Consider the following 23,799-nt stretch of genomic DNA (forward strand, 5'->3'; position numbering starts at 1 on the left):
ATGTGTGTGAAAAACCTTGAAGCAAATATAATTCCTCACTAAAGCCACAATGCAAATACACTAACAATCGCAAAGAATGTATTACCAAAAAGCATACAGTTTGTGGCAGGGTTAACACAGATTGCAGCAAAAAGACACTTTGCAAATTTAGCAATTCCCGCCTGAAATAACCCAAATTATGTTTTATAGAAATGGGTGAAATAGACTGATTTGGAGTGCAGTTCTTTGGTTGGGGTGTAGCTATAGATCACGGGTACAATATGGGAGTGAAATTAGGTCTCTAGCTGGTGAATTGAGAGAGATATGTAAGGTGGAGTGAGGTTAGTTTTTAGGAAAATAGAGCAGCGAAAAAAGGAATCGGTTTTAAAATTGAAAGGCAAATCTTACTTAAACTAGATTTAATGGCTAAGAAAAGAGGAACGCCACAGGTGAATATCAAAAGTTACGCTGCAGTTATAACCCTTCATGCAGTTTACCTCTTTTCTTAAGGGAAAATGTATTTATTTAAACACAATATCGCTAATGACTTATGATCTATGCAAGACAGAAATGAAGAAAAATGTGGAGCTAACACTAGAAATCAAGGGCAGAATTGCAAGAATGATTGTGACAGTTTGAACAAGGTATCAGGCTAAGGATAAGGTGACTTAGATAGTGGGATAAGCACAAAGACAAGATAGGCTATGGGTTTAGATGGGGTAGCAATTGATACTCACAGTCCACTTTTTAGTTTTTGGATTTTGAACAGTCAGCAGTTCTGGTAACTACACGGCAGGACGCCTGGCAAACAGCTGGGCAGTTCTGGTCGCCGGGTAGCACTCCTGGACTGGCAATTCTGGTCACTAGATACTACAGATCAGCTGGATGGCAGGATGCATGCAGTTAGTGAGATCAGGATACTTCCCAAAAACACCACATCTTTCCCCTTAGGTTATTTGGGGAATGTTAGTGGGTTTAGAATGTAGGCTTTGCTGGAGCAGGATCAGCAATGCTTGGGTTTTGCAGTGGGCCCTGGAGTAGGGTCAACCATGTTTTGGCTTTGTAGTTGGGATCTGAATTCTGGATGGATGGAACAGGAACAGGACGCCGGCGCAGGAAAATCAGGAAGTGTGTGTGTGCCTTTCTCTTATAATGCTCAGTGACATCATCACAGTATATGACTGGGGCAGGCTTAACTAAACCCGCCTCTAACAACAAGATTGGACAAGGGTGATAGTCTCTGCCCCTCTCACAGTTGGTTGGATTTCAGAAAAATTATGTCAGATTTATGGTGTGGGTTTTAAAATGTCCAAAAACCACCCAGTTATTTTGAACTAAAATCCGATTTTGCTACAATCATACATTTATACAATTGCAATCTCTTAGCAAATTATATACACAGATTACATATTTTGTGCAGCACATTGCAGTCCAATCCTCCAGTCTGTGAGACCTTGTTTCACCCATCTACCAGTTTTTCCTACTTTTCAATGGGATTTATATTACTCAAGATTCTATCACTTTATACATGGATGTGGATGATCATCAGGGATGCATGTACAAAAATGTGCATCTGCAACATAGATGCTTTTCTTGTAATCTGCCATATTCTCCCATCTCTGTTCCCAATGTGTCAGTGCATTCTACCAAGTCTTAAAAGAAAGCCCAAAAATTCTCTTTTACACTGAGAAAATTCTACATTTTTACAAAGTCTTGCTGTTGAGATAAAAGTCTTTAAAGTTTATTTATGAAACAGTCTTTGGAACCAAAAGGCAGTCCATTGTCACTATATAATTTTTTTTCTTCCTCCAACTGCAACCAACTGTCATTTCCTTCAAGGCAAGGTGTGGGTTTCTCATCTTGATTGGAGGTTTCATTGCCCCTTCACACTTCCAACTTCCTTGCCCTGGGAGTCCCATTGTCAGTGGATTTCTGTAGGCTAGATTCTTTCCCACCCTGTAATTATCAGTAGGTTGTTAGTCTCTGTTGAAAGCTTATGGTGTGGCTCCCTTCCTCAGTGGGGAAGTTTCAGGGCTGACAACAGGAATAACTTTTTTTAGATCTTGCAAGTTCAGCCCGTGTGGTTTAAACTCTTTATTTTCTTATTTTGGGTTAAAAACAAACCTGTGCAAGAAAATAGACCATTTCTGTATTTTCACCAGCAACAAAACCCCTTTACATTGCTAAGTAAGCAGGCTTTCAGTCAACAATGTATTTTTAAACAAGCCATTTTTTTCTTCAGTCAGAAAAGCCCATGTTTACATGTGTTGAAAACTGCTAGCATTTCTTTCTTTAAATTCGGTTTGGCAGCTCTGTCAGATTCCCACACTGTCTTTGCAGCTATAGTCATTTCCTTGAATGCAGGAGTTTTATCTGAAGCATAGACACATTGACACTGACATGGCTCAGAGAGTTAAAGTCTCTTTGAACTGCTGAGCCTGGTTACTTTTGGAAAGAAATAAAGGCGTGTTCCAGTGCGAGTGAAAGTGAAGTTGCTTATTGATTTCTCTCAGAGTTGGTTTGACCGGGCCCATCACTCAGTAATTATGCCTGGTTTTGGTGAAGCAAAGTGAAATATCCTGGGTATGACAGGGCCTTTTCAGTCACAGTGGTTTCAGAATGAACAGATGGAATTAGCTTCACAGCAGCATTTTTAAAGGGGGAAAAGTTTCATTTTGAAGGGGAATTTTGGGTTTTCAGCAAATCAGTGCTGCCTTTTCACTTCATTCCATTTATGTTTCAGAACACACTGACACGCTCCTTCAGTGTGTCGCCTTGTTCCATCCTGCCTGAATTGTGCTTGGCAGGAAGGTGCAGCCATCTTTTTGTTGCTGCCAAAACACAGTTATGAGGTCCTGGTGCGCACAGGAGCCAGCGCAGCCAGGTTGCTGTTTCTTGCACAAATGCAGCTTGGTTATGTGGAGAAATACTGTTGAGTGGGTCAATATATCCCACACATCCACCGGAATACAGCTGTATGCCACCTGGGGGGCTCAGTCTGCATAACACCATACATCTGCGATACACACTGTTTGACCACACCCACCTCCAATAGAATACAGCTGAGTCCCAAGCAAAATTCAGCCCAGCCATTGACATAATTTGACTCTTGACAACTTGTCACACACCTGTCCTCTAGCCTGATAATTCTGGGCTGCTGTTAGGGATCTAACCACTCCCTACCTACCTTTGCTCTGGCACACACACATTTTACAACTCCTTTCATCTCTTGGACTACGGTCTTCCAAAGTGCGTTCATCCTCACAGTGCTTCAAGGCCATACCAATGGCAGTGGGTGTTTATATTTATATTTTATTTATAAAGTGCACCAGGCACAAGGGCATAGGTTACAGACATAGTACTGGCACAGCACTTGGGTAACAGGCATAGTACAAATTATATACAACAGAATACATAAGGATGGGAATACAAGCAGTACAATAAATAGGTAATTTAGGCTAAGATACAGATACTATACATAATAACAATCAGTCAGGAAAGGCATCTAGCAAGTTGGCGCTGGTGTAGCAAGCCTGGGTGAGCAGTCGGTGCTAAGAATCATGGGTGATCTTGGTCTGACAACCAGGCTTTGCTCTTGAAGGCCAAGAAGGATGGTTCTGCTCCGAGTGGATTGGGTACTGTGTTCCAAAGTTTTGCAGCCAGGAATGGGAAACTGCTCCCGCCTGATCTCTGGAGGTTGAAGCGGGGAATGGAGAGACAGTTGGCTTGAGCACTTCTGAGTGGTCTTGAAGAGGTGTGTAGAGAAAATCTATTGGCCAAGTAACTAGGTGCTTGATTTGTGAGGCTTTTGTGAGTTAGCAATAACGCTTTGAGTAAGACTCTTTGGGAGACAGAGCCAGCGGAGACTCCGTCTAGTGTCTGAGATGTGGGAGTTCCTGGGGATGTTTAGTGCCGCTCTAATGGCATGATTTTAGATGATCTGTAATTTGTTGATGTTGCATTGGTTGGTGCCGAGATAGAGGGCGTTGCAATAGTCTACCTTAGATAGGACCAGAGTCCTGGCTAAAGTGGTGCAGTTGGCTGGTGATAGGAACGGCCGGCATGCCGTAATGCTGTTAATTAGCATAATGCAGAAACATAGGTGCCTGCCCAAAGTCAGACAATGGCAGGGACATTTAAGTTAAAAACTGGCGTGACAGGAATCTAAAAATCTGAAGTGTATAGTCAGTGAATTTTGATGGGATTTCAAACAGTGAGAGAAGGGTTTTATACTTTTCATACCCAACCATCTGGATGAAAAAGGCCTAAACCTTGGATGTTCTTCCTGTTTCATTTGTTTAGCTAGTAAAATGATTTCAGCCCTATTGAGTCATTGTAGAAATGTGATGCCACTGAGATGAAGTGGCCTTGATGAAAAAGAATAAGTTATCAACACACAATTCTCTTCTCCCTTTCCAGAACCGTGGTACGTGGGCTGCAGCCAAACCGCCATAAAGAAAAGCCGGTGAAAAGAAAAAAAAGACAGGGTTACATCTTTATATTGGGAGGGTGGGTCCAAAAGCACCTTGGAGAAGCTCAGCAGTGTAAGAATCACACATTGAGAATTCGCTGCATACTGGGATCGTGAGTCTAAGTATTGTAAAACTAATGGGCCAAGTAGAACCTGGGAGACAACATTACTCAAAATTAAGTATGGATTTATTGTGAAACAAAAGGATTCTGGTTGAAGAACAGACAAAACAAATGTTGATCGTTCTCCTTAAAACAATGTGTCGCGGAGGTGAACTAAACAAGCCTATAGAATGTCCATAGAGCTCTGTCAGGCAGAGTTTGTATGCAGTACCCTCTGGGAACACTACAAACAACTGACTACAGGTATAGGCAACCCAACCTTTGGTATAAGCTTGTAGTACACAGTTTTGGTAGCATGTTGAGCAGCCAGGCTTATCTCAAGAGGGGAAATGTGAGCTGCAGTGGAGTTACAGAGATTCACAGTTACAGGCATTTAAATAAACTCTTATACTCAAGTTTTCTTTCATAAACAATTAATAATGTATCAGTCAGTTTTAAAGCCTTCTTCAGAAGGGAGCAAATAGAATAGTAACACACAAATACACTTCAATACTGTACACTCTTAGTTTCTAAATCAGTAAAGACCCTTTTGGAATGGCCCAAAGACACAACCTACACCCACATGTGACTTCAATAACTAGGGTGCTGGGTACATTAATATCTTACTGTTGGCATTTAGAATACTCTTAGTACTTGGTAAAAGGCAAAGGTTTTTAGAGCAACAAGAGACCACAAATATTCATAAGCAGGGCAAACACTTTCAGATTTCTATAGAAGAGTCATTCAATTCAATAGGCTAAGTCAAAATCAATGGGCAAAAGTCTTGTATAGGATGAAGCGCTTCTGGTAAGTAAATGGAAAAGTCTTTGCACAAGTTCTTAGGAGTTTTTGATGAAAAGATGAAGCAAATGAAGGGCCACAAGCTGATTAGACTTGTGAGTTGAAGATGTTTCAAGCAAATCTACAGTAAGAGGTACGTTCTCAGACTAGTTTTACAGTACCTTAGCGAAGAAGAAAAGATGCAGCTGATGACCTCTGTTCCTGTGCAGCTCTGCAGATCTCACTGTTCCTGGGCCTCAGTCGTGGGGACAAGAGGGACGACATCGGGGGACTCCTGCTATGCACTAGGACGGTCAAAATTTGCAACCGCCAAACTTCACTTTCAGTGTATGTTTAGTGTTTCAGCTCCTTTCATCTACCGCAAATAGCAACACTGTGGTTCCTGGCTGTTGAGATGGACTTTCCTTGCTTCTGGGGTCCCGCACTCTGTTGAGGGGGCTCAGGCTTGGTCAGTCCTGCTTCCTGGGAGTCCCGAGGATCTTCCAAAAGCTCTAGGCCAGCTTAAAAGCAACACACACAATCTGTGTTCCAATCCCTGGCTCTACGGTTTCCAGCAGCAACTCTGGAAATTCAACCAGCTCTGAGATGGATGTCCAGGTGGCTTACTTTGGAGTTGATTGGTCCCACCAACTCAAGGGAAGAAGTCTTGCTTGCAGGGGCTTCTCTATCGATGTAAACTTGGCATTTCGGCACTGCAGCAGGGCATCACCGGGCAAACCAACGGTCCAGGAGTTGTAGCAGGTGTCCTCTTCAAGTTCTTCTTTGGTTCCTTCGTCCAGTGGTCGACTCTGCCTTCCAAGCCAAGAGACTCGCCTTTTATTCAGTTCTCCTCCATACATTTCAGCCTTGCTGTCACTCACCCAGCAGGGTGGCTGTCCTTGCTGGACTGGTGCCAGCCTATTACAACAGAGTGCATTTGGCTCTCCTAGGAGACTAAGCACAGGGAGTTTCGGGCACCTCCCTTACTTCCTACCTACCCCAGACACTCTGGAGCCAGGGGCGGGTTTCACTCCTGAATCCTGCCAAAGGCAAACATGAACAAAGAGACCAAACCTGGTTTGGCACACAGAGAAAATCTCAAGAAGGACCTTTCCACAAAGAAATGGTGAAAAAATAAGACAGGGCGTCATAAGGCAAATAAGGCCGGTTGAGATAGATGGCTCCCGCGGTCGTTTTACAGCAGCTGTTAACACAGCCCGCGGTAAATGCAAACCATGGTAGTTCAAACTAAACCACTGCCACCAGTCATTCAGTGAGGAAAGGGTAACATTAAAAATGTTACATGAGAATCTAGACAAAGGGGATACTAAGTAACCCCTCCAGCACTCCATTGTAAGATAGGGCGTGCTGGGTCTAGAAAGTTACAATGGTAAATCAATTTCAATTTACTGCCCTGGAAAACCGTAATTTATCCCAGAGAAGGCATTTAAACCTTTGGGAAATCTGAACGACTTCCTTGTGCCAATGCACTGAAGGTGCTGGGTGACACAATGTAAAAGATGATGCCTATGGAGTTTGTCAGACTCGATAACCAAAAGAAACAGAGGTAAAATTCACATTAAAATACATGAGAGAGTGAGAAAGAGTCTCACTCTCTCTCTCCAGGTTAAAAAAATCAAGTCTTCAAAATCCAGCAAAGTTGCTGGGGGTCTCTAAGGTGGAAGGAATTGGCACATTTCTGAGAATTCTCCCTAACAAGCTCTGTAGCCCTTCTACATTGACCCAACAACCGGATTAGAATGTCCTTCCTCCCCATTATAAAAGAAAGCCTGAAGAAAAGTAAACTTGTGGTTTCCCAACATCTCTAGCCACAGAAAAGGGAGAGGCTTTAGCCCCAATTAACAGGAAAAACAGGCACAAAATATATTAAACAGAAGAAATGGGAGTTCAGCCTCTCCACCCACCAGAAGGCTTGTTCAGCATTTTCCTTTTTTTTTTCCTTTTTTTTCTGGACTTGCTGGATTTACAGAACAGCAAACATGAACTGGTAAAAGGAGAGGCCCTACAAACTGTAGCTAAGGGAAGATCTAGTTCTCATCTTCACCAGGAGCTAACAAACACTGAGAAGAGAATCCTAGATGGTGGGCCTTGACATTATCTCAGGCCACCCCTTTTAAATCCATATGACCATAGACCCTTGGTCCAATCACAAGGAAGATCATCCCACCTTACATAGGCAAACACTATGTCAGCAAGCACCGCTCAAGGAGATGACTTATGGATATCTATATAACCCAGCCTGTTTGGTTAGAGGGGGAGGGTTTTGAGAAGCTGCAGGAGGTGTTTGGTGGAGGTTGGTGAGCTAGAGGTGTTTCGAGGGATATGGCGGTGGAAGGGGGTCATTGGAAGTTGCAGAGAATAGTTGTTGGAGAATGGGGGGGGGAGAGCGAACATCTGTTATGCGCTCAAGGAAAGGCGGAGAATTGTACCCGAGTGTAAAGGACCATGGTGCTGCTGACTAGAGGGGAATAGATCATCACCTACACAGAAAAGAGAAGGAAGAGCCAGATGGAGCAGGAAGATTCCAATGGAACAGGTTGGTCCAGAGCATTTCCTATTGATAGGAGGAGGCAAGAGATAGTGCGGCTACATGGGGGCCAGCAGGGTTATATCTGGGCCTAAACAAAGGAACTCATCCCCACCCGAGTACCCTAGGACACAGATGTGGATGGGAGACTCAGAGCAGAGAGGTCTGGGAAAAGATCCTATACAATCTCAAACTGTTGCAGGAGAGCTTCAAGTGGGGTCACACCTTGGCCAGGGATTCCCTGCAAAAGGCCTTAAAATAGAGGGTTACAGACAGCCTATAACCCTCAATGACGAGGCAATAACCAGTCTGCCTCACTGGAATTAGATTAGGGCCATAGATGCCAACTCGAGGAAAACTGAGCAACATTAATTTGGACTTAGTTCTGGTATTTTCACTTGGACCTTTGGATACATTACTTTCTTTTGGCTGGCTGGCTTTGGCCTCCCAAAGAGATTCCCTGGCTGGGTTTGAAATGGAAACCACCAGAGAGAACCATGGACATCGTCACACTGAATATTATGTTTTGGTATCCCTTCCAAACATCCCATCATTGGCAGTTGATTACCACATTCTGATTTACCTGACACACACCCTTAGCCCACCCTTTGAAGTTAATAGACGCACTTTCAGTTTACATCGACCAAACCTGGTCTTGTGTGACCCCACTCGGTGTACTTTGTGACACAATCCCTCATGGGTTAGGCTACTGCGAGTAGGCTTCTGCCAGTCTTCCTCCTTTCTGGTTTGGTCTCACAAGATCCTCCCACAGACTGGACTTAGGCTTTCACACGCAGGCTCAATCTCCAGACCATGTACTGGTGTAAGGTATCCAGGGATCCTCTTGGTTAGTAGTTGTTAGTTTTAGACTGCAAAACAGGTCTTCTTTTGTATCGTGGGGGGGTTTATTAAATCCAAAAGATCTGCAATATGGCTCCCAGCATTCCTGCTCCTCACTCCTTACCCCAGTCTTTCTCTTTGAGAGAAAGTGTTCTTTATTTTCCTCAGTGGACAGAAGATAGGGATACTGACCCTATGTTCCCAGAATGAACTGAATGAATGACAGCAAAGCCACTCCCAACTGAGACAGGGACAGTAAACTCCCCAAGTGGACGGAGGACACCAGTGGTTGAAAAACTCATCTACTGGAGATTTGAGTCCAAACCCACGTAATAAACTCAGAATTCTCCATAGGGAATTTGTTGCTTGTTGGGAGAGTGAGCCGAAACGCCCAGCACAAATGGAGACTAACATCTGGTCGACCAACTGCTACCTGCTGGGAAATTGACCATTTCCGCAAGAGTCAAAACAGATGAGAATACTTATTTGCAACATGTTTATATCCTGGTCACCAGATATTTTTCAAATCACTTTCATTGGATTAAGATGGGCATCAAAACAGTGAAACCAAAGCTACACTACAAATTCTTGCACAGAGATGAGAGCCCACACAGCGCGGCTGAATGATGCAAGAAGTGTTCTATTCTTTGCAACTGTACAATAGTACTCACAATGGGAACCTAAAATCTGATGTTTGACTTGGGCAATCTTGCCCTTATGAAAGGTAGTGCTTGCTGAGTAAACGTTGGCATTCTTGAACAGATAGGTTTCATTGTGAACTGCCAATGTGAACTACTATGATGAAGAATATGTACGCGTGCTTGTGGTGAAAAACAAATGATAAATTAATAAATAGATACATTAAATCCTCGCACATCGATGCATGTGCTTTAAGGTAGTTATTTGCTGGAATAAGGGGCTAGCAATTAGAAGGCATTATCAAGTCTGTACTATGCCCTGGAAGAATGAGTACCTACCAGAGCTGCTACCCACCAGTCAATATCTATACCAAAGTATAAACTGTCTCACTACTCTATCCGGAGAAGAACAAGATCATTTAAAATGGCAAGAAGAAGCCTGTGTTTTATTCTAGTGTCAGTGAGGTACTCTGTGCTAGGGCTGTCACAGTATTAGTTTTATGGCAGCAAGATAACCTTCTTGCCAAATGACGTATATCATGGTTATTGAGGTATAGCAGGTGGAGTTAACTAATCTTAACAAATATCTTAAAAAGTCATAAATTGTCAGATTTATCATCACAAACAAAACCAGGCACCCAGGGCCAGAATTGGGCTTTTCAACATACTTTCCCTTGAAATGCCACCCCTTGCTTCCACCAAACACAAAAACACGTGTGGAGAGGAGGGGGGGAGCCCTGCTGCGACTGGCAAAGCTAACTTAATAGCTTTTCTTAAGTGGTCATTTAGGCTTTTAGCTCCCCACTGGCTACTGGTGAAGATGAACATGTTGCCATCTTGATAACCTGCACGCCACAGATCAATGTAGGCCGATGGTAGTATGCGCTTGTGTGCGCGCGCGCGCACACACACACACTCTTTACGTTACAGCCTTTAGTTTATTTGCGGGCAAAAAGGTGTTCAGTAATCACGGACATGTGACCCTTTGGTATGGCAGCAGGGAATACCCGTAGATGAGTGAATTTTGGGGTGTGACTTATATGTAAATTCAATGATAGAACCAGCGAAATCCCCCATTGTCATATGTTTAGAGAACATTATCCATTATAAATATATAAACCCCAAAGCCGCCAACCCAAAGTAAATCCTTTTCCTTCTTGGCACTGTATTTATTCTTCCTTTTGCTAACATATTGATTTTGTGTCAGGCACGTGTGGTTTATGGAATGGCATTCCAAACTGCTCCAACTGAAACTACTTGTACCAAAAAAAAGAACTTTTTTTTTACATTGCCTTTTTGCATTTGAAGTTCTTTAACGTACCATTAAGTCAATGCTTTTTAGTTAACTTAGGAATACAGAGGCAGGATTTTCCTGCTGTAGCAAGGTAAAATTTTGAGACTTTTCTCTGCACATATTTAGCTGATCCTCAAGGAATCTAAGGCGGCTGCAGAATTGGTCTTTCATGGTGCTCACTCGTTGATCGCCTTGAAAGAAAGAGTGACTAGTGGAAGTGTTATAATGCACATTTTGAGCAATGAGCTCGCTGCTCAGTCACAGGTCATCAATTTAAAAATTGGCCTCGACTTGCATTTTTTTGGAATCACATGGCATGGGCATCATGACCCCCCGCTGCGACAAAAAGTTTGTTTTGACAACTTTTTATCCCATGGGAGAAAAGTCACTCATGTGCGGTCTGAAAGCCATGTCATTGTGTTTCTTTTGTGAAACTGTCATAGCTAACAAAAACACACCGAAAGGTTGCATAGTGATGTAATCACTATAGCATGCTTACCATCTGCCTGGTGTATTATGATGGTCTGGTGTCGGAGTCACCACTGACCATGTCATCCTAAGGGGACAGCGTTCAGTGGGCGCTGTTGATTTCTTTCTTGATTCTTGCAATGCATGTTCATTTACCTTCTTACAGATAGTGGCAAAAAAACCTTTGAAAATGACAAAGTTCAAATACATATCGGCACAAATATGACCTAGACCACCACCTCACCACAGCCCCATCATTACCGTTTCCCAAGGTCTGAATACATTAGAACCCTTGTGATGCGAGTTCAGAGGGAGGAATGCTTTCATGGGTGGTGTCACAAATTGAGAATGCACCTAAGAAATATTTCACCCCCATTGCTCTGGATACTTCAAATTGAATGTAGAATCAATCCTGACTGCTTCAGTCCAGTGCCATATGCAGAAGGCAGGTAGGTGAAGGATCAAGCGAAGCAACAACTCTAGCGCCAATGTGTAAATCTACACAGGACAGTGGGGGGGGGGCGTTTATTTACTAGCAGAAAGCACTGATAGGCCCAGTGTTCAGACAGTCTACAGCAGGGTCGAATGGGGCATAACATGGTCTCAGACACCAACATAAAAGTGGCACACAGTTGCAAATGGCAATTCATTCCTTTTGGAACACTGTTTGAAAAGTACCCAAGGGGGACATTTTTAATCAAATGTGATGCAAATTGTACATTTAAAAGAATATTTATTCAGCAACAGGGGTCAAAACTATTAGCCGCATAGTGAAGTCACTCATTAAACTGGCCCACTTTGGCCAAAAAAGTGCCCCAATTTGACCCAAAAAAACTGGCCCACATAAACATTTCGCTTTTTTTGGTTCTGCCATGGGACTATTGCCCTAAAGGCCAGTCCATGCCTGGTCTACAGAGCTAAAGTTGTTTGTGGACATGCATCATAAGGGCATCCAGTTCATTCCCACCTTTGAATTCTGGGATGTGTAGTTCCCCATCTTTCAAATTGCTGGGAAAACTACAAATCCTAGAATTCTAAGCTAAAACAGAACTGGATGGCTATCCGATCCATGACCATGAGAAACCCAAGTTCCTTGAATCTAAACCTTGGGGAGAGTAATTCAATATGCATGACTTCACTGGCAGTCCTTTTTTTTAATAATTTGCAGAGCCAGAGCAAAAAAGCTGTTCCAATGTGTTTGCGCTCAGTGCTGTAGGACCTTAACTTGCTGAACTAATGGCGCATGATGCCGGGCCAGGCAGAATCGATATATTTCTGCTCTTGCTGGCTGAGTGGTTGCTAAGCAAAGTGCTCCTGGCTCCACTGTTTTGCAATTCACTGAACGTTTTATTACATTTGTTTACATATGAACAAAAGGATAAATAAAATGCTCACTTTCAGTTCAGGCCCTCAGCTCACCCTCATGATGTCCCTGTGGTCTTGCTAATCGCAAATTATTGAAAATCTGGACAATCACCATAGAAGATCTGACATGTAGCGCAGAGCAGCATGACTGTGTGAAAACGTTTATAATCTGTATGCTGCCTTTCAAATAAATAATGCCTGAAAAGAAATAACTTTGCTCTAGTTTGCCCATGAAATCCAGGTCTGGCAGAGACTATGAACTTGAGTCTCTGGTATGCTTATAGAGCAAGTCAGTCAGCTCATCGTTACCAGCTTTGCATGGGGAACACAAAGGTTCAGGCACTGAGCAGCTTTCAACACAATTTGCGCAAAATCGGCTGATCTTTGACCAGACTCTACTGATCACAGATAAAGAGTGGTCACAGCAGTAAAGCTGCATTTACTAATGTGGCCTCACTTTCCCTATGCTCTTGTGTGCCAAACTAGGCCCCCTTGTCAGACAGCACATCCAACAGTGTAAGACCAAGACTGTGCAGCACTTCCTTACTGCAGCCTTTCCAAATCAGATTTAAAAGCACACTTAACGGTATAAACAGTATACCGCATAAACAATGTGATGGTTATTATTGTTCAAGTTGTTCACAGTATCTTTAACGTTATACCGTTACATCCCTACTCTGTGCCCGGTACTGTAGCTCCCACATAACGACGCCCAATTCAGTGATGCATTGATCCCTCTGCTCTCTTGTACATGGCCCTTCCTCTTTACACAGCTGTGGAGCAAAGTCAACGTCAATGGAGTCATTTACTTGGTCCTTGCTTAGACCACCATGTTGCTCTTCTTCCCCCTTCTAAATCACAGCAACTCAAGCAGACTATGGAGCACATGCCCAAAAAAAAAAAAATAACATGGGAGTATCACCCACCTGTACAAAACCCTGGGAGATTTTAGCCACCCCAGTAGCTCCTTGCAATGTGACATTCTAACATGGTGTGGTGACACAGCTTGCAGTGGTTTACAGGACACTGTTCGCATTGTGATTTTAAAAAAAACTTTTTTTTAGCCAAAGTAGTTTTTACTATTATTGAAAAGAAATGGTCATTTACTATTATAAGAGACAACACAACATGTAACTTACTCTTTCAGATCATCAATTATTTTTTGTTTCGCCTCAATCTCATCCCGCAATCTGGATAGTTGCTTCTGGTGGGCTTCCCTGTGATTTTCCATCTGTTGCTCAAGAGTACTCTAAATTGTAAAGACATAGTAATGGTATTATCCAATCAGTTGACACATATTTGGGTGAACCATTGACACCTTAAGACTGTGGTACTGAAAGTATGTGACATTTAAAAAATGTGGGACACATGCATACAAAAAAGGGGCAATAACCGAGGCTGAAAAGGCTCTTTGCAATGAGTGAATTATCTTCTGGGCATAATGCATACAACATTGGAGCAGTGTAGTGAAGGTGTGGAATCTAAATAATGCTCCTCAATGCCCTTGCAAAATAATTAAACGGTAGAAATATTATGGTTTACTGTTTGAAAGGTAATACCAATTCATGCCCTTTTTAAATGAACAGATTGATTTTTTTGTTCTCAACGCCATATAATGATTAGCTATATGAATTTCGAGATGAATCAATAAAGGACCTCATCTTCTTTGTAGGTTAGGTTCTCCAGCCAAAAGCATAATGGAACAAACAAATATTAAGAACCCTGATCCCCCGTTGAGGTGCGGAATCAGTCATTGCACTCAAAGATCACATTACCTGACATCATATACTAATGAGCTGTGGTCCAAGCAGATAAATATGCTAATGGAGTATTTGGAAATAAAAACAGTTTATTTTTAAATACATTGTTTAATATTATTTTTTGCAGAAAACTTGTAATCTGACAAGCATTTCAAAAAGAGTAATTTTTCTTTTAGAAATGGATGAAACAAATTGTGACTGAATACTTATAAATATTACATTTTATGAAATTAGATTTTTACTTATTTATCTCATGAAAATTAATGAAGGGTATCCTGAAAACCCAGTCCTCGAGGCCTGGAGTTAGACAACCCTGCAGCTGTATTGGACTACAGCTCCCAAGGTCTCTCGCCTTGATTATGCTGTCCAGGGTTAATTGAAGTTGTAGTCCAAAACATCAGGATGGCCAAGGTTGCAGGCCCCCTGTGGCTCCATTCACTATCACGCAGCAGCAAACCTATTGCAAAAGTTGGATCAACTTAATTTTTGTGCCAGATTTTTCTTAAAGTTGGGTACCATGTAAAACCATCTAATTTATTTCCAAATTACTATTTCACACTGTCCCAGACACCAGCTTCATTGTCAAACTGTTAGTTCGCAGAGTATACACGCAGCTCTGCCTCTACACAGAATCCAACTGCGTTCTCGACCCCGACCAATCGGGATTCAGACCCTATGAGAAACAGACTCCTCCCTCATTTACATTTGGGACAACTTTAAAATAACAGCATACACAGAAGGATGTACTGCATTTATTCTCGTGGATCTCTCTGCTCCCTTCAACACTATCAACCACACCACCCTCACTGACAGACTGCACTCTCTAGGCATTAGGGATGCTGCTCTAAGATGGATCTACTTTTTTTTTAAAACAATTTTATTAGTTTTATCTCAAACAAACAACACACAACCAAACTTGCAGTACATGTTACAATATTTCCAGGACTATACGGATCAATCAGTGTCTACTGCATATCCGTTCCCTCCCCCCATTAGAGCTTACTCTACTTTGCGATCTACTTCTTCAACTTGCAGAGTGGTTCCCTCTGTTATATTATCGGCTGCGTCCTGGTCACTTGACCAGTCTTGAGTGGGTCCAAACAGTGTGGCTATTAAATGCTTCCAGGCTGTCAGGGTGTCTGCCTCTTCCACCCCTCCTCTATTACCAGCTTCTTGCCACACTACTGTTTCAGCTTGCGCCCATTTTTGAAGATCTTTACACGAGATTTCTATCTTTAGTCTATAGCATACCTTCCACCGATGGCAATTCTATGCTTCGCGAGTATATATGCCAAATCCTTTAATTTACTTACATGTTTTAGTTTACGTGGCCTGGGGAACCCTCCCACCAGACATGCTCATGCCGTTTCAAAATTTATCTTGATCCCTTTTTCTTCTAGTTTGTGAGCTACTTCTCCCCAAAATTTCTCAATTTCCGGGCATGCCCAGAACATGTGCGTCATCCTGATATTTTCTTCGCTGCATTTAGGACAGGTTTGTCGTTCTGCGTTTTTTAATTTAGCTATCCTCTGGGGTGTCATATAGGCCCTGTGGGTTATATATAATTGTATTTGCTGTAGCCTTGCAGTCCTTGACACTTTGTTGTGGTACCCTTGGACCCGCTCCCACATCCCATCACTCACGGGAGCACCCACTTCTTCCTCCCAGTCCTATTTTAGCTGTGTCACTTCCTTCCCCACCTTGGACATCATCAGCTCATATATCCTGGATATCTCGTGTCCTCCTTCTGCAATGTCGTATATCATTTCTATGGCAGCGTATGGTTGCTCCTCTAGTACTATTTCGGACCATGTCTCTTTGATCCGCCGCACCATTCTATGATATATAATATATTGTCCCGTCTGCAACCCCGTTTCCTCCACCAACGTCCCAAATTCCTTTATCCTCCCCTCTTGCCATATGTCTCCCACTGTTGCTATCCGTACTGGTTCCCAGTGATTTCTGATCATCTTCATTAGTTGGCCTACTTTTCCTGTCAATTCAACAAGTGAACTTGCAGGTAACACAGGGATGGATTCTCCATTACCCGACAGGCCGTATGCCATATTTTCCATCCTAGTACCATCATCTCTGGGTGCTCTCTCATATCTGATTTGGGCAGCCATATCATTTCTTTTAGGAAGAACGGGGCACATTCCAATCTAAATCTAGTTTCTGGGGTTGGATCTTCTGATAGCCATTTTGCCACACATTGCAGCTGGCTAGCTAAATAGTAGATCTCATAGTTTGGTAGTTTTATGCCCTCTTTATCATGTGAATTTTGTAACTTCCAAAGGCCAATTCTGTTCCTCGTCCCATACCATAGGAATTCTCTACATATGCTATGTATCTTAACAAAAAAAAAAAAAGAATCGCTTTGGTATCAGATATGGTATGTTCCCGAAATAATGCAATAGTCTTGGCAGAACTACTATTTTCAGCATGGCCCCTCTTCCCATCATTGCCAAGGGGAGCTTTGCCCAAAACTTCATACTATTTTTGATGTTCTTTACCGCTTTCTCAGTATTATGCTGGTGCTCTGCCTCCACCGTATGGTATATGTCTATCCCAAGATATCTGAACGTGTTTACCTCCCATGGTATTTGTAAAATTGGTACTTGATCTTGCAGGATCCCTACATACCTGCCCAGCAGGAATATACACGATTTTTTGGGGTTTACCGCTATGCCGGATAGCAACGCTTATCGCTCCATCACTTCTAGAATATATTGGAGGTTTTCTTCAGGATATCGTAAGTACAACAGCATATCGTCCGCGTATAAAGAGACTAAGTGTGGCTCCCCTTTTATGTTAATCCCTATTATGTCATACTGCTGCCTTAGATATATCGCCTGGGGCTCTAGCGCTAGGATATACAACATAGGGGACCACGGACATCCCTGTCTAGTGCCCCTACTAAGTTGCCACCTCTCCGATATTATTGCTCCCGTTTTAACCCTGGCATGCGGTGCACTATATAGCAGCTTGACCCATTTAAGATACCCAGGCCCTATCCCATAACTAGTCAGGGCTGCAATCAGCCAGGGCCACTTGACTGAATCAAAGGCCTAGATTGCGTCCATCGATACAATTGCAATGTCGCCTGTGTCACCTTTCCTATGTTCTATAACTCGGTGAAGTCGTCTAAGGTTACCAGATATATTTCTATGTGGCACATATCTGGTCTGAACAGGATGTATCAATTTAGTAATAAAACTTCTCATTCTGTTTGCCAGAACCTCTGTGAGCATTTTGCTATCTTGGTTAAGCATTGATAGCGGTCTGAATGATCCGCAGTCTCTGTCTGGCTTGTTGGGTTTAGGGAGTTGTATGATGATCGCCTCTCTTAGGGATTCTGGCAACCCTCCCTTTTCGTATGCCTCATTTAGCATTGCTAAGAGCGGGGGAAGCACCTCGTTTTTATACATTTTATAAAATTCGCTAGGGAGTCCGTCGGCCCCCGGAGTCTTACTAGTGGGTAGTTGCACTACCACCTCTTCTAATTCCTCTAGAGTGATCGGGGCAGCTAGATCCTCTCGCTCCTCCGCACCGATTTTTGGCATGCCTATATCTTCGAGTGTTTCTCCCATTTCTCTATGATCGCTCCCACCTACATTCCCATATAATTGTTGATAATATTCTAGAAACTCGCGATTCACACCCTCTTGGGTGTACACTGTCTGCCCATCCTCCCTTGTTATTACTCTGATTGTAGGTCTGGGGGTTTCGTTTTTGTATAACCATGCCAGCATCCTCCCTGCTTTGTCTCCTCCTGCATGTTGTCTCCACGTACTTTTTATAGTTTAGATTGCATAGTCTCTCCCATTGTTCAGCACATTTCTGTTGCAGCCCAAGTATGATTTCAGTATTGTCCTTGGTGTCACACTGTTTTATCAACGCTATTATTCTAGCTTAGCCTCCGTTTCCTGGAGTTCTGTTAATATCCCTCCTTGTAATCCCATGGATTTAGCTATGGCTATCCTTCTCGCTACCACTTTGAAGGCTTCCCACAGCGTAGCAGCTGACTCAACACTACCCGTGTTGGTCTCAAAGTAACTTATTATTTCTTCCCTCAGGTCCTCCCTGAACATTATATCTTTTAGTGCTTCAGCTTTAAGGCGCCATGTTGGTATCCTAGCTCTTGGGGGTCGATATTGCCACATTAGGACCAGTGGCGAGTGGTCTGATAAGACCCTTGCTTTGTATTCTATATGTGGTATTTCTGCCAGTAGCTCCTGTTTGGCAAACATATAATCCAGCCTAGTATGCAAATTGTGTGGGGTAGAATAATGTGAATATTGTCTGTCCTGTAGATGGCGCCACCTCCATACATCCTTGAGTCTAAAGTCCGTCAACAATAGCTGCAATGCCTTTGCAGCAGGGGTGGGTCTATCTATTTTGTTATCTGATCTATCTACCTTTAGATTTAGTGTACAGTTAAAATCACCTCCCCGGATCACTGCCCCTCCTAAGAGCATGCTCATTTTGTTAAATAGGGTCTTGAAGTATACCACTGTGTCCTGGTTGTGTTTATAATGCATGTTTCTTTATTTTCCACCAGGCCCCTTATTGCGACCATCCTGCCATCTGCTTCCACTGTGGACTGTAGCACCTGGAATGGAACATGCAGTGCTACCCAGATGATCACCCCTCTAGCGTGGGCTGATTATGTCGAACCTACTACGGTCCCCTTCCATTGCTTCCGGATCACCTCAATCTTTCTTTTGTGAGGTGGGTCTCTTGAATTAGGGCTATATCTATTTTCTGTCTGCGCAGATACATCATATTTTTATTCCTTTTTAGGTAGCTATTAAGCCCCCTAACATTCCAAGTGATTACCTTAAGGTCCGCCATAATTCGAGTACTTCCCCGCACCTCCTGTCGTAAGTTCCCGGCTCTTACTTGGAAGCCATTGCTCGTGTATGCAAGCTCGTCCCCAAACTTCAAACTATCCCTCCCCTGTAACTTTGCTACTTCCAACTTCCCTCCCTCCCCCCTCCCTTTCCGACCCCAACTCCAACTCCCCTCTCTCCCTCCCTCAACCCAACTGATGCCCAGCTCCATCCCTGGATCTCAGGCACCCCTGCATCTATTGCTTTTTCTGGCTATTGCCTGTACTCAGGACACAGCAGGGAGAGATCACCCTAATGGCGTTTCTACTGTACTACCACACTTGGGGAAAAGATGCTGTCTCCTGTGGCTCCCGTATTAACTCCAAATCACTACGCACTTCCAATTTTTATCTGACACGCACACTTCTATATTCCAGTCCAACAAGTCCATACATTGGGTGTGCCAGTTACCTTCGCCCTGTTGTAACGTTCCTTTTACACCCCCTCTGGCACCATTCCTAAAGATGGATCTACTTATTTGTCTCCAACCACTCTCAAATCCTGCTCCTCTCTTGCCATGTGCGCAAAGGCGTCCACAGGGCGCCTCCCTGCCACCCCTGCTCTTCAATTTCTACCTTAACCCCGTCCACGCACTCATCCGCTCTCATAACCTAACCTGCCATACCTACACAGATGACACCCAGATAATTTTCAAGATTCCCAAGTCCCTAGCCACTCCTCTGCCCTGACCTTGCCTCCTGCCGCTCTGAAATCGACCGATAGATGATGGCTAATACCCTCCTCCTCAGCCCAGGCAAAACTGAAATCTTAATCTGCAGTAAACATCTCTCCTTCCCCAACCAACCCTTAGCCACCCTCCTGAGGAGCGCTGCCCACAGCATCCGCCCCAGTAAAAAACCTGTGATGCACCCTGGACTTGAAACTATCACTCTCCCATCGCATCAATTCCATGTCCAGAACCTGTCATTTCCACCTATGCATCCTCAGGCTAATCTCCCCCTCTCTCTCCTACCCTCACAGAATCTCAGCAATCCTCGCTATCATCTTATCCCTCTTAGACTAAGTCAACTCCCTCTACCTTGGCGGTCCTGCCTATCAGCTAAAGAAACTCCAGCAAATCCAAAACTCCACAGCCAGACTCCTCCTTGCCCTCTCACCAGGAAAATGCATCACCCCGGCCCTTAAGAGTACTGCGCTGGTTGCCAATCAGCCGACGCACAGCCTTTTAAGTCCATGTGCATCACACATTGCACCCTCCACAAGACTGGCCTAGAATTCCTCCAAAACAAGCTTAGATGCTACCAACCCATAAGAAACCTTAGATCCAGATCTGCACTCCTCCTGGTGATCTCCCCTTTCAATTCCACCAGAACTGGAGGATCCTCTTTCTCTGTCCAAGCTCCCACCCTCTGGAACTCCCATCCTCTGAACATCCGCCAGAATCAGGACTACCTCTCCTTCAGGAAGGCTCTCAAATCCTCGTTATTCTCTGCAGCAACCTGAAGAACTTTGCGCTCTCTCACTAACTTCATGAAACCTATCCATGGTCACATTAAGATGTTGCCACAGTTTTCTCTAAAAAACAAGGTAAAGTGCAACTCCTGGAGCAGACTGGATGACTCAACAAAGCCACACCAAAGGCACCACCAATCGGAGCCTCAAGGTACGTTGTCAAGCGTCACCTTGGTGAACACCAGTTGCAGGCACGGCTTCTTACCTGCACGCATTTGCCTCCATAATGCATGAAGCACATCTCTACCATCAGAATGCAGCCATGACCAATAACAACAAATTCAGTCAAGCTGGACACAACGAGTCACTTGCACTCGCACACTTTTCTCACCACCCCCAGCACCTCTCCACATACCCGACCATCATTGGTAGCTTACTGGGACACGACAAGCCCATCAGACTCCCTATCTAGGCCTAATGCGTACATGCATAATATTCCTTCTGAGAAATGTCATACATTGGACTGCGGTCCCTCAAGTGTGTTCACCCCCACAAGCACGTGGATGCCATACTAATGGGATAAAGGTGCTATATAAATGTCAAACTACTACTACTAGTGTTGACTGCCGCTAGCTTTTTCAAGTTTGCACAGCAATTACGACCCACCCCACCCCGCCCCCACAAACCCCGTTCAGTGCAGTGAGCAGATATCTCACAAGAATCTACCGGTTGCTGACTACATTATCATTTAATGTTATTCCTAAGTGAAAAACCATAGAAGCATTTGGATGATACCTTCATTTCCTCAGCATCCTGGAGCCTTGTCAAGTGTTCCTTCTCTTTATCCTTAAAGGAGACTTCGTGCATCTTTTCTGTTCAAATATTACAAAAACATAAAATCAAACACTCATGAAATTATCTGTTCATGTACATTGTTTAGTTAAAGTAATAACATATGTACCATAGACAAGCTCTCCACTGGCACAACCCTACTGTGACCTGTGCCCTCAAGGCTCGTCTGTGAACAGAGGCAGGACCACAATCCAATGTCAACGAGTGACAAAGGACCTCAAAATACGAGGGTCTCAGCCAGAGGTCTGCAAACTATGGTTCTCCAGGTGTTTTGGGGTACAGCCCCCGTCAGTCAGCCATAACCAGCGTAGTCAGCTGTGATGGGTCAAGTGAGCCATATCCAAATAATCTAGAGAGAGTCAAAGGTTGCAGACCCTGGTCTCAACAATCAGCAACCTGGAGGCTTCAGAGGATTGCACGAGTGCTGTACAACCACATATCAGAAAAACTCTTCTTTAACGTGTCCCCATCTCCCACTAAAGACTAAACTGCTGCAATAAACTGATACGCTCACTTGAACCACTTTACTGTAAGTACAACAGAAGATGGGACTTTGATAAACCGGCAGTGGCTGAGTGACAGGAGTTTTTCTGGTGATAGAACACACTGACGGTTGGGTTATTGTTCCTTTGGTCCAGTTATGCCTGCCATTTCCAGCCTTTACTCCTACAAATGTCTATGGTCAAGTGGGTGATGTGAAAGCTTAGCATTAGTAACCACATCAACTGTGCTCCTGTGATGACTACTCATAAGTAACAACTCTCTACGCAATCTCTAAAGGTGTCTGCCATTTTAAATTACCCTGTGTGCAGCCCTGACAAGAAACCGATTGAGCACTAAACGCCAGCCCTTTCACCATTTGATAACTGCTCATTGAACTTATTTATATAGAGCAATGACTGGTCTTCACACATGTACCTTGAAGAAAGTGTGCACAAAATCAGTATGCTCGAATAAGCCTGCTGATAGAAATGGACTAGATTGACCTCTCGTGCTGAAACACTAGATGGTACAGAAAACAGTGCAAATGAAAAGACATAGATTCGGTCAGCCCACTCTGGGTCTCAACAAAATGGAGGTGCAAATTGTAAAAAATGATGGACCTGGTAAGTGAGGACATCAGCTCCAGATGATGAAAGTTTCAGTGCAATATGTGGAAACTTTTCTGACATTTCATAAAAAAGGGTGTAAAATATGAAAAATAAAAACAGACTAAATTTAAAACACTCTGCCACGTGCAGCGCAACAACAAAAATCTAGCGCATAGTATGACTTGTTGAAAAATAAAAACATCTTTGTTCGAGGGAATAATGTGGCAGCCAGTAAGAGCCAAAAGTTGCCCACCTAGTCTAAGTAATTGTAAGTGAACCACCGTCCAAATCAAAAGAAATTATATGGTTTTGAACTAATGTGTTTTTATGTAGTGCAATTGATGGAAGTGTAGACCCACGGCATCATCACTATTATGATCCACTTCTACCAAATCTGTTCAGAACCCTTACTTGAGATTTAGCACGGGTTCCGTTAAGACCTCAATCCCCATATATCAAAAAAACATGACTTTGAAAAAAGGTGTTGGCTGTTGCGTTGGAATTTTACCAGTAAAATAAAGTGTGACTGCGTCAAACTAAATTGCCTTCCGAAATGGCATTCTTGCCAAGCTTGTTCCATCAATGCCATCAGGATTATCAAGCAGAAACCCAAGACCTAACACATTAGTAATGACAGAAGGGAACTTCATTGGCTCAAAGTGGAAGACAGGGTATTGTTCAAGGCCATGACGCTGGTCCATAAATGCCTTTATGGGAAAGCCCCAGCATACCTCAAATCAAACATTTCCAGATATGCTCCAGGCCGCTCATTAGGATCTGAACACAGAGGCCAAATCACAGGAGCCGCCCATAAAAGATCCAACGGAATGGGCAAGGCCTTTCCCATATCCGCAGCTGTCAAATAGAATAGTCTGCCTGCAGATCTAAGTCTAGAAACCAACCACCTGTGCTTCAGGAAAAAGCTGAAAACCCTCCTCTTCAAATAACTCCCAGACCTACACTACCGTATTTATATTGTTCCATCGCCATGATAGTCTACTTGTTGTCTGATGTGTCTTCATGTGGTGCCCTGATGGCCGAGGGCGACCGGCGCGATACAAATAAATACAAATCTGGGCTGACACATTCTAGTAGAAGCAGGCTATTGTTGATATATGAAACAATTTAACAAAACATTGCTGCCACGGACCCCCTCACCCTAAAATGTGTGTCTGCCATTCTTTTCCATGAGTCACAGTTCCATCACAGCAATTCACACATGCATCATCTCCTAGGTCCTGTGTTATATAGCTAGGTAACTCCAGTAAACTTGCATCACTCATTGTACTGATCTCCTAGGATATGTG

General features: G+C 43.4%; 1 protein-coding gene across 1 annotated transcript in view; it reads right to left on the minus strand.

The window, feature by feature from the left end:
* The window catches only part of KIF5C (kinesin family member 5C), an 870,858-nt gene that overhangs the window by 192,352 nt on the left and 654,707 nt on the right, over nt 1-23,799 (minus strand). The window contains exons 18-19 of the mRNA XM_069616501.1: nt 21,345-21,421; nt 13,624-13,733 (exon numbers count right to left, since the gene is read on the minus strand). Of these exons, the coding sequence (XP_069472602.1) occupies nt 13,624-13,733; nt 21,345-21,421 (187 nt within the window). The remainder of the gene's footprint in view (nt 1-13,623; nt 13,734-21,344; nt 21,422-23,799) is intronic.

This window comes from Ambystoma mexicanum, chromosome 9 (genome assembly GCF_040938575.1).
Source record: "Ambystoma mexicanum isolate Mex_15411 chromosome 9, UKY_AmexF1_1, whole genome shotgun sequence".
Lineage (NCBI taxonomy): Eukaryota > Metazoa > Chordata > Amphibia > Caudata > Ambystomatidae > Ambystoma > Ambystoma mexicanum.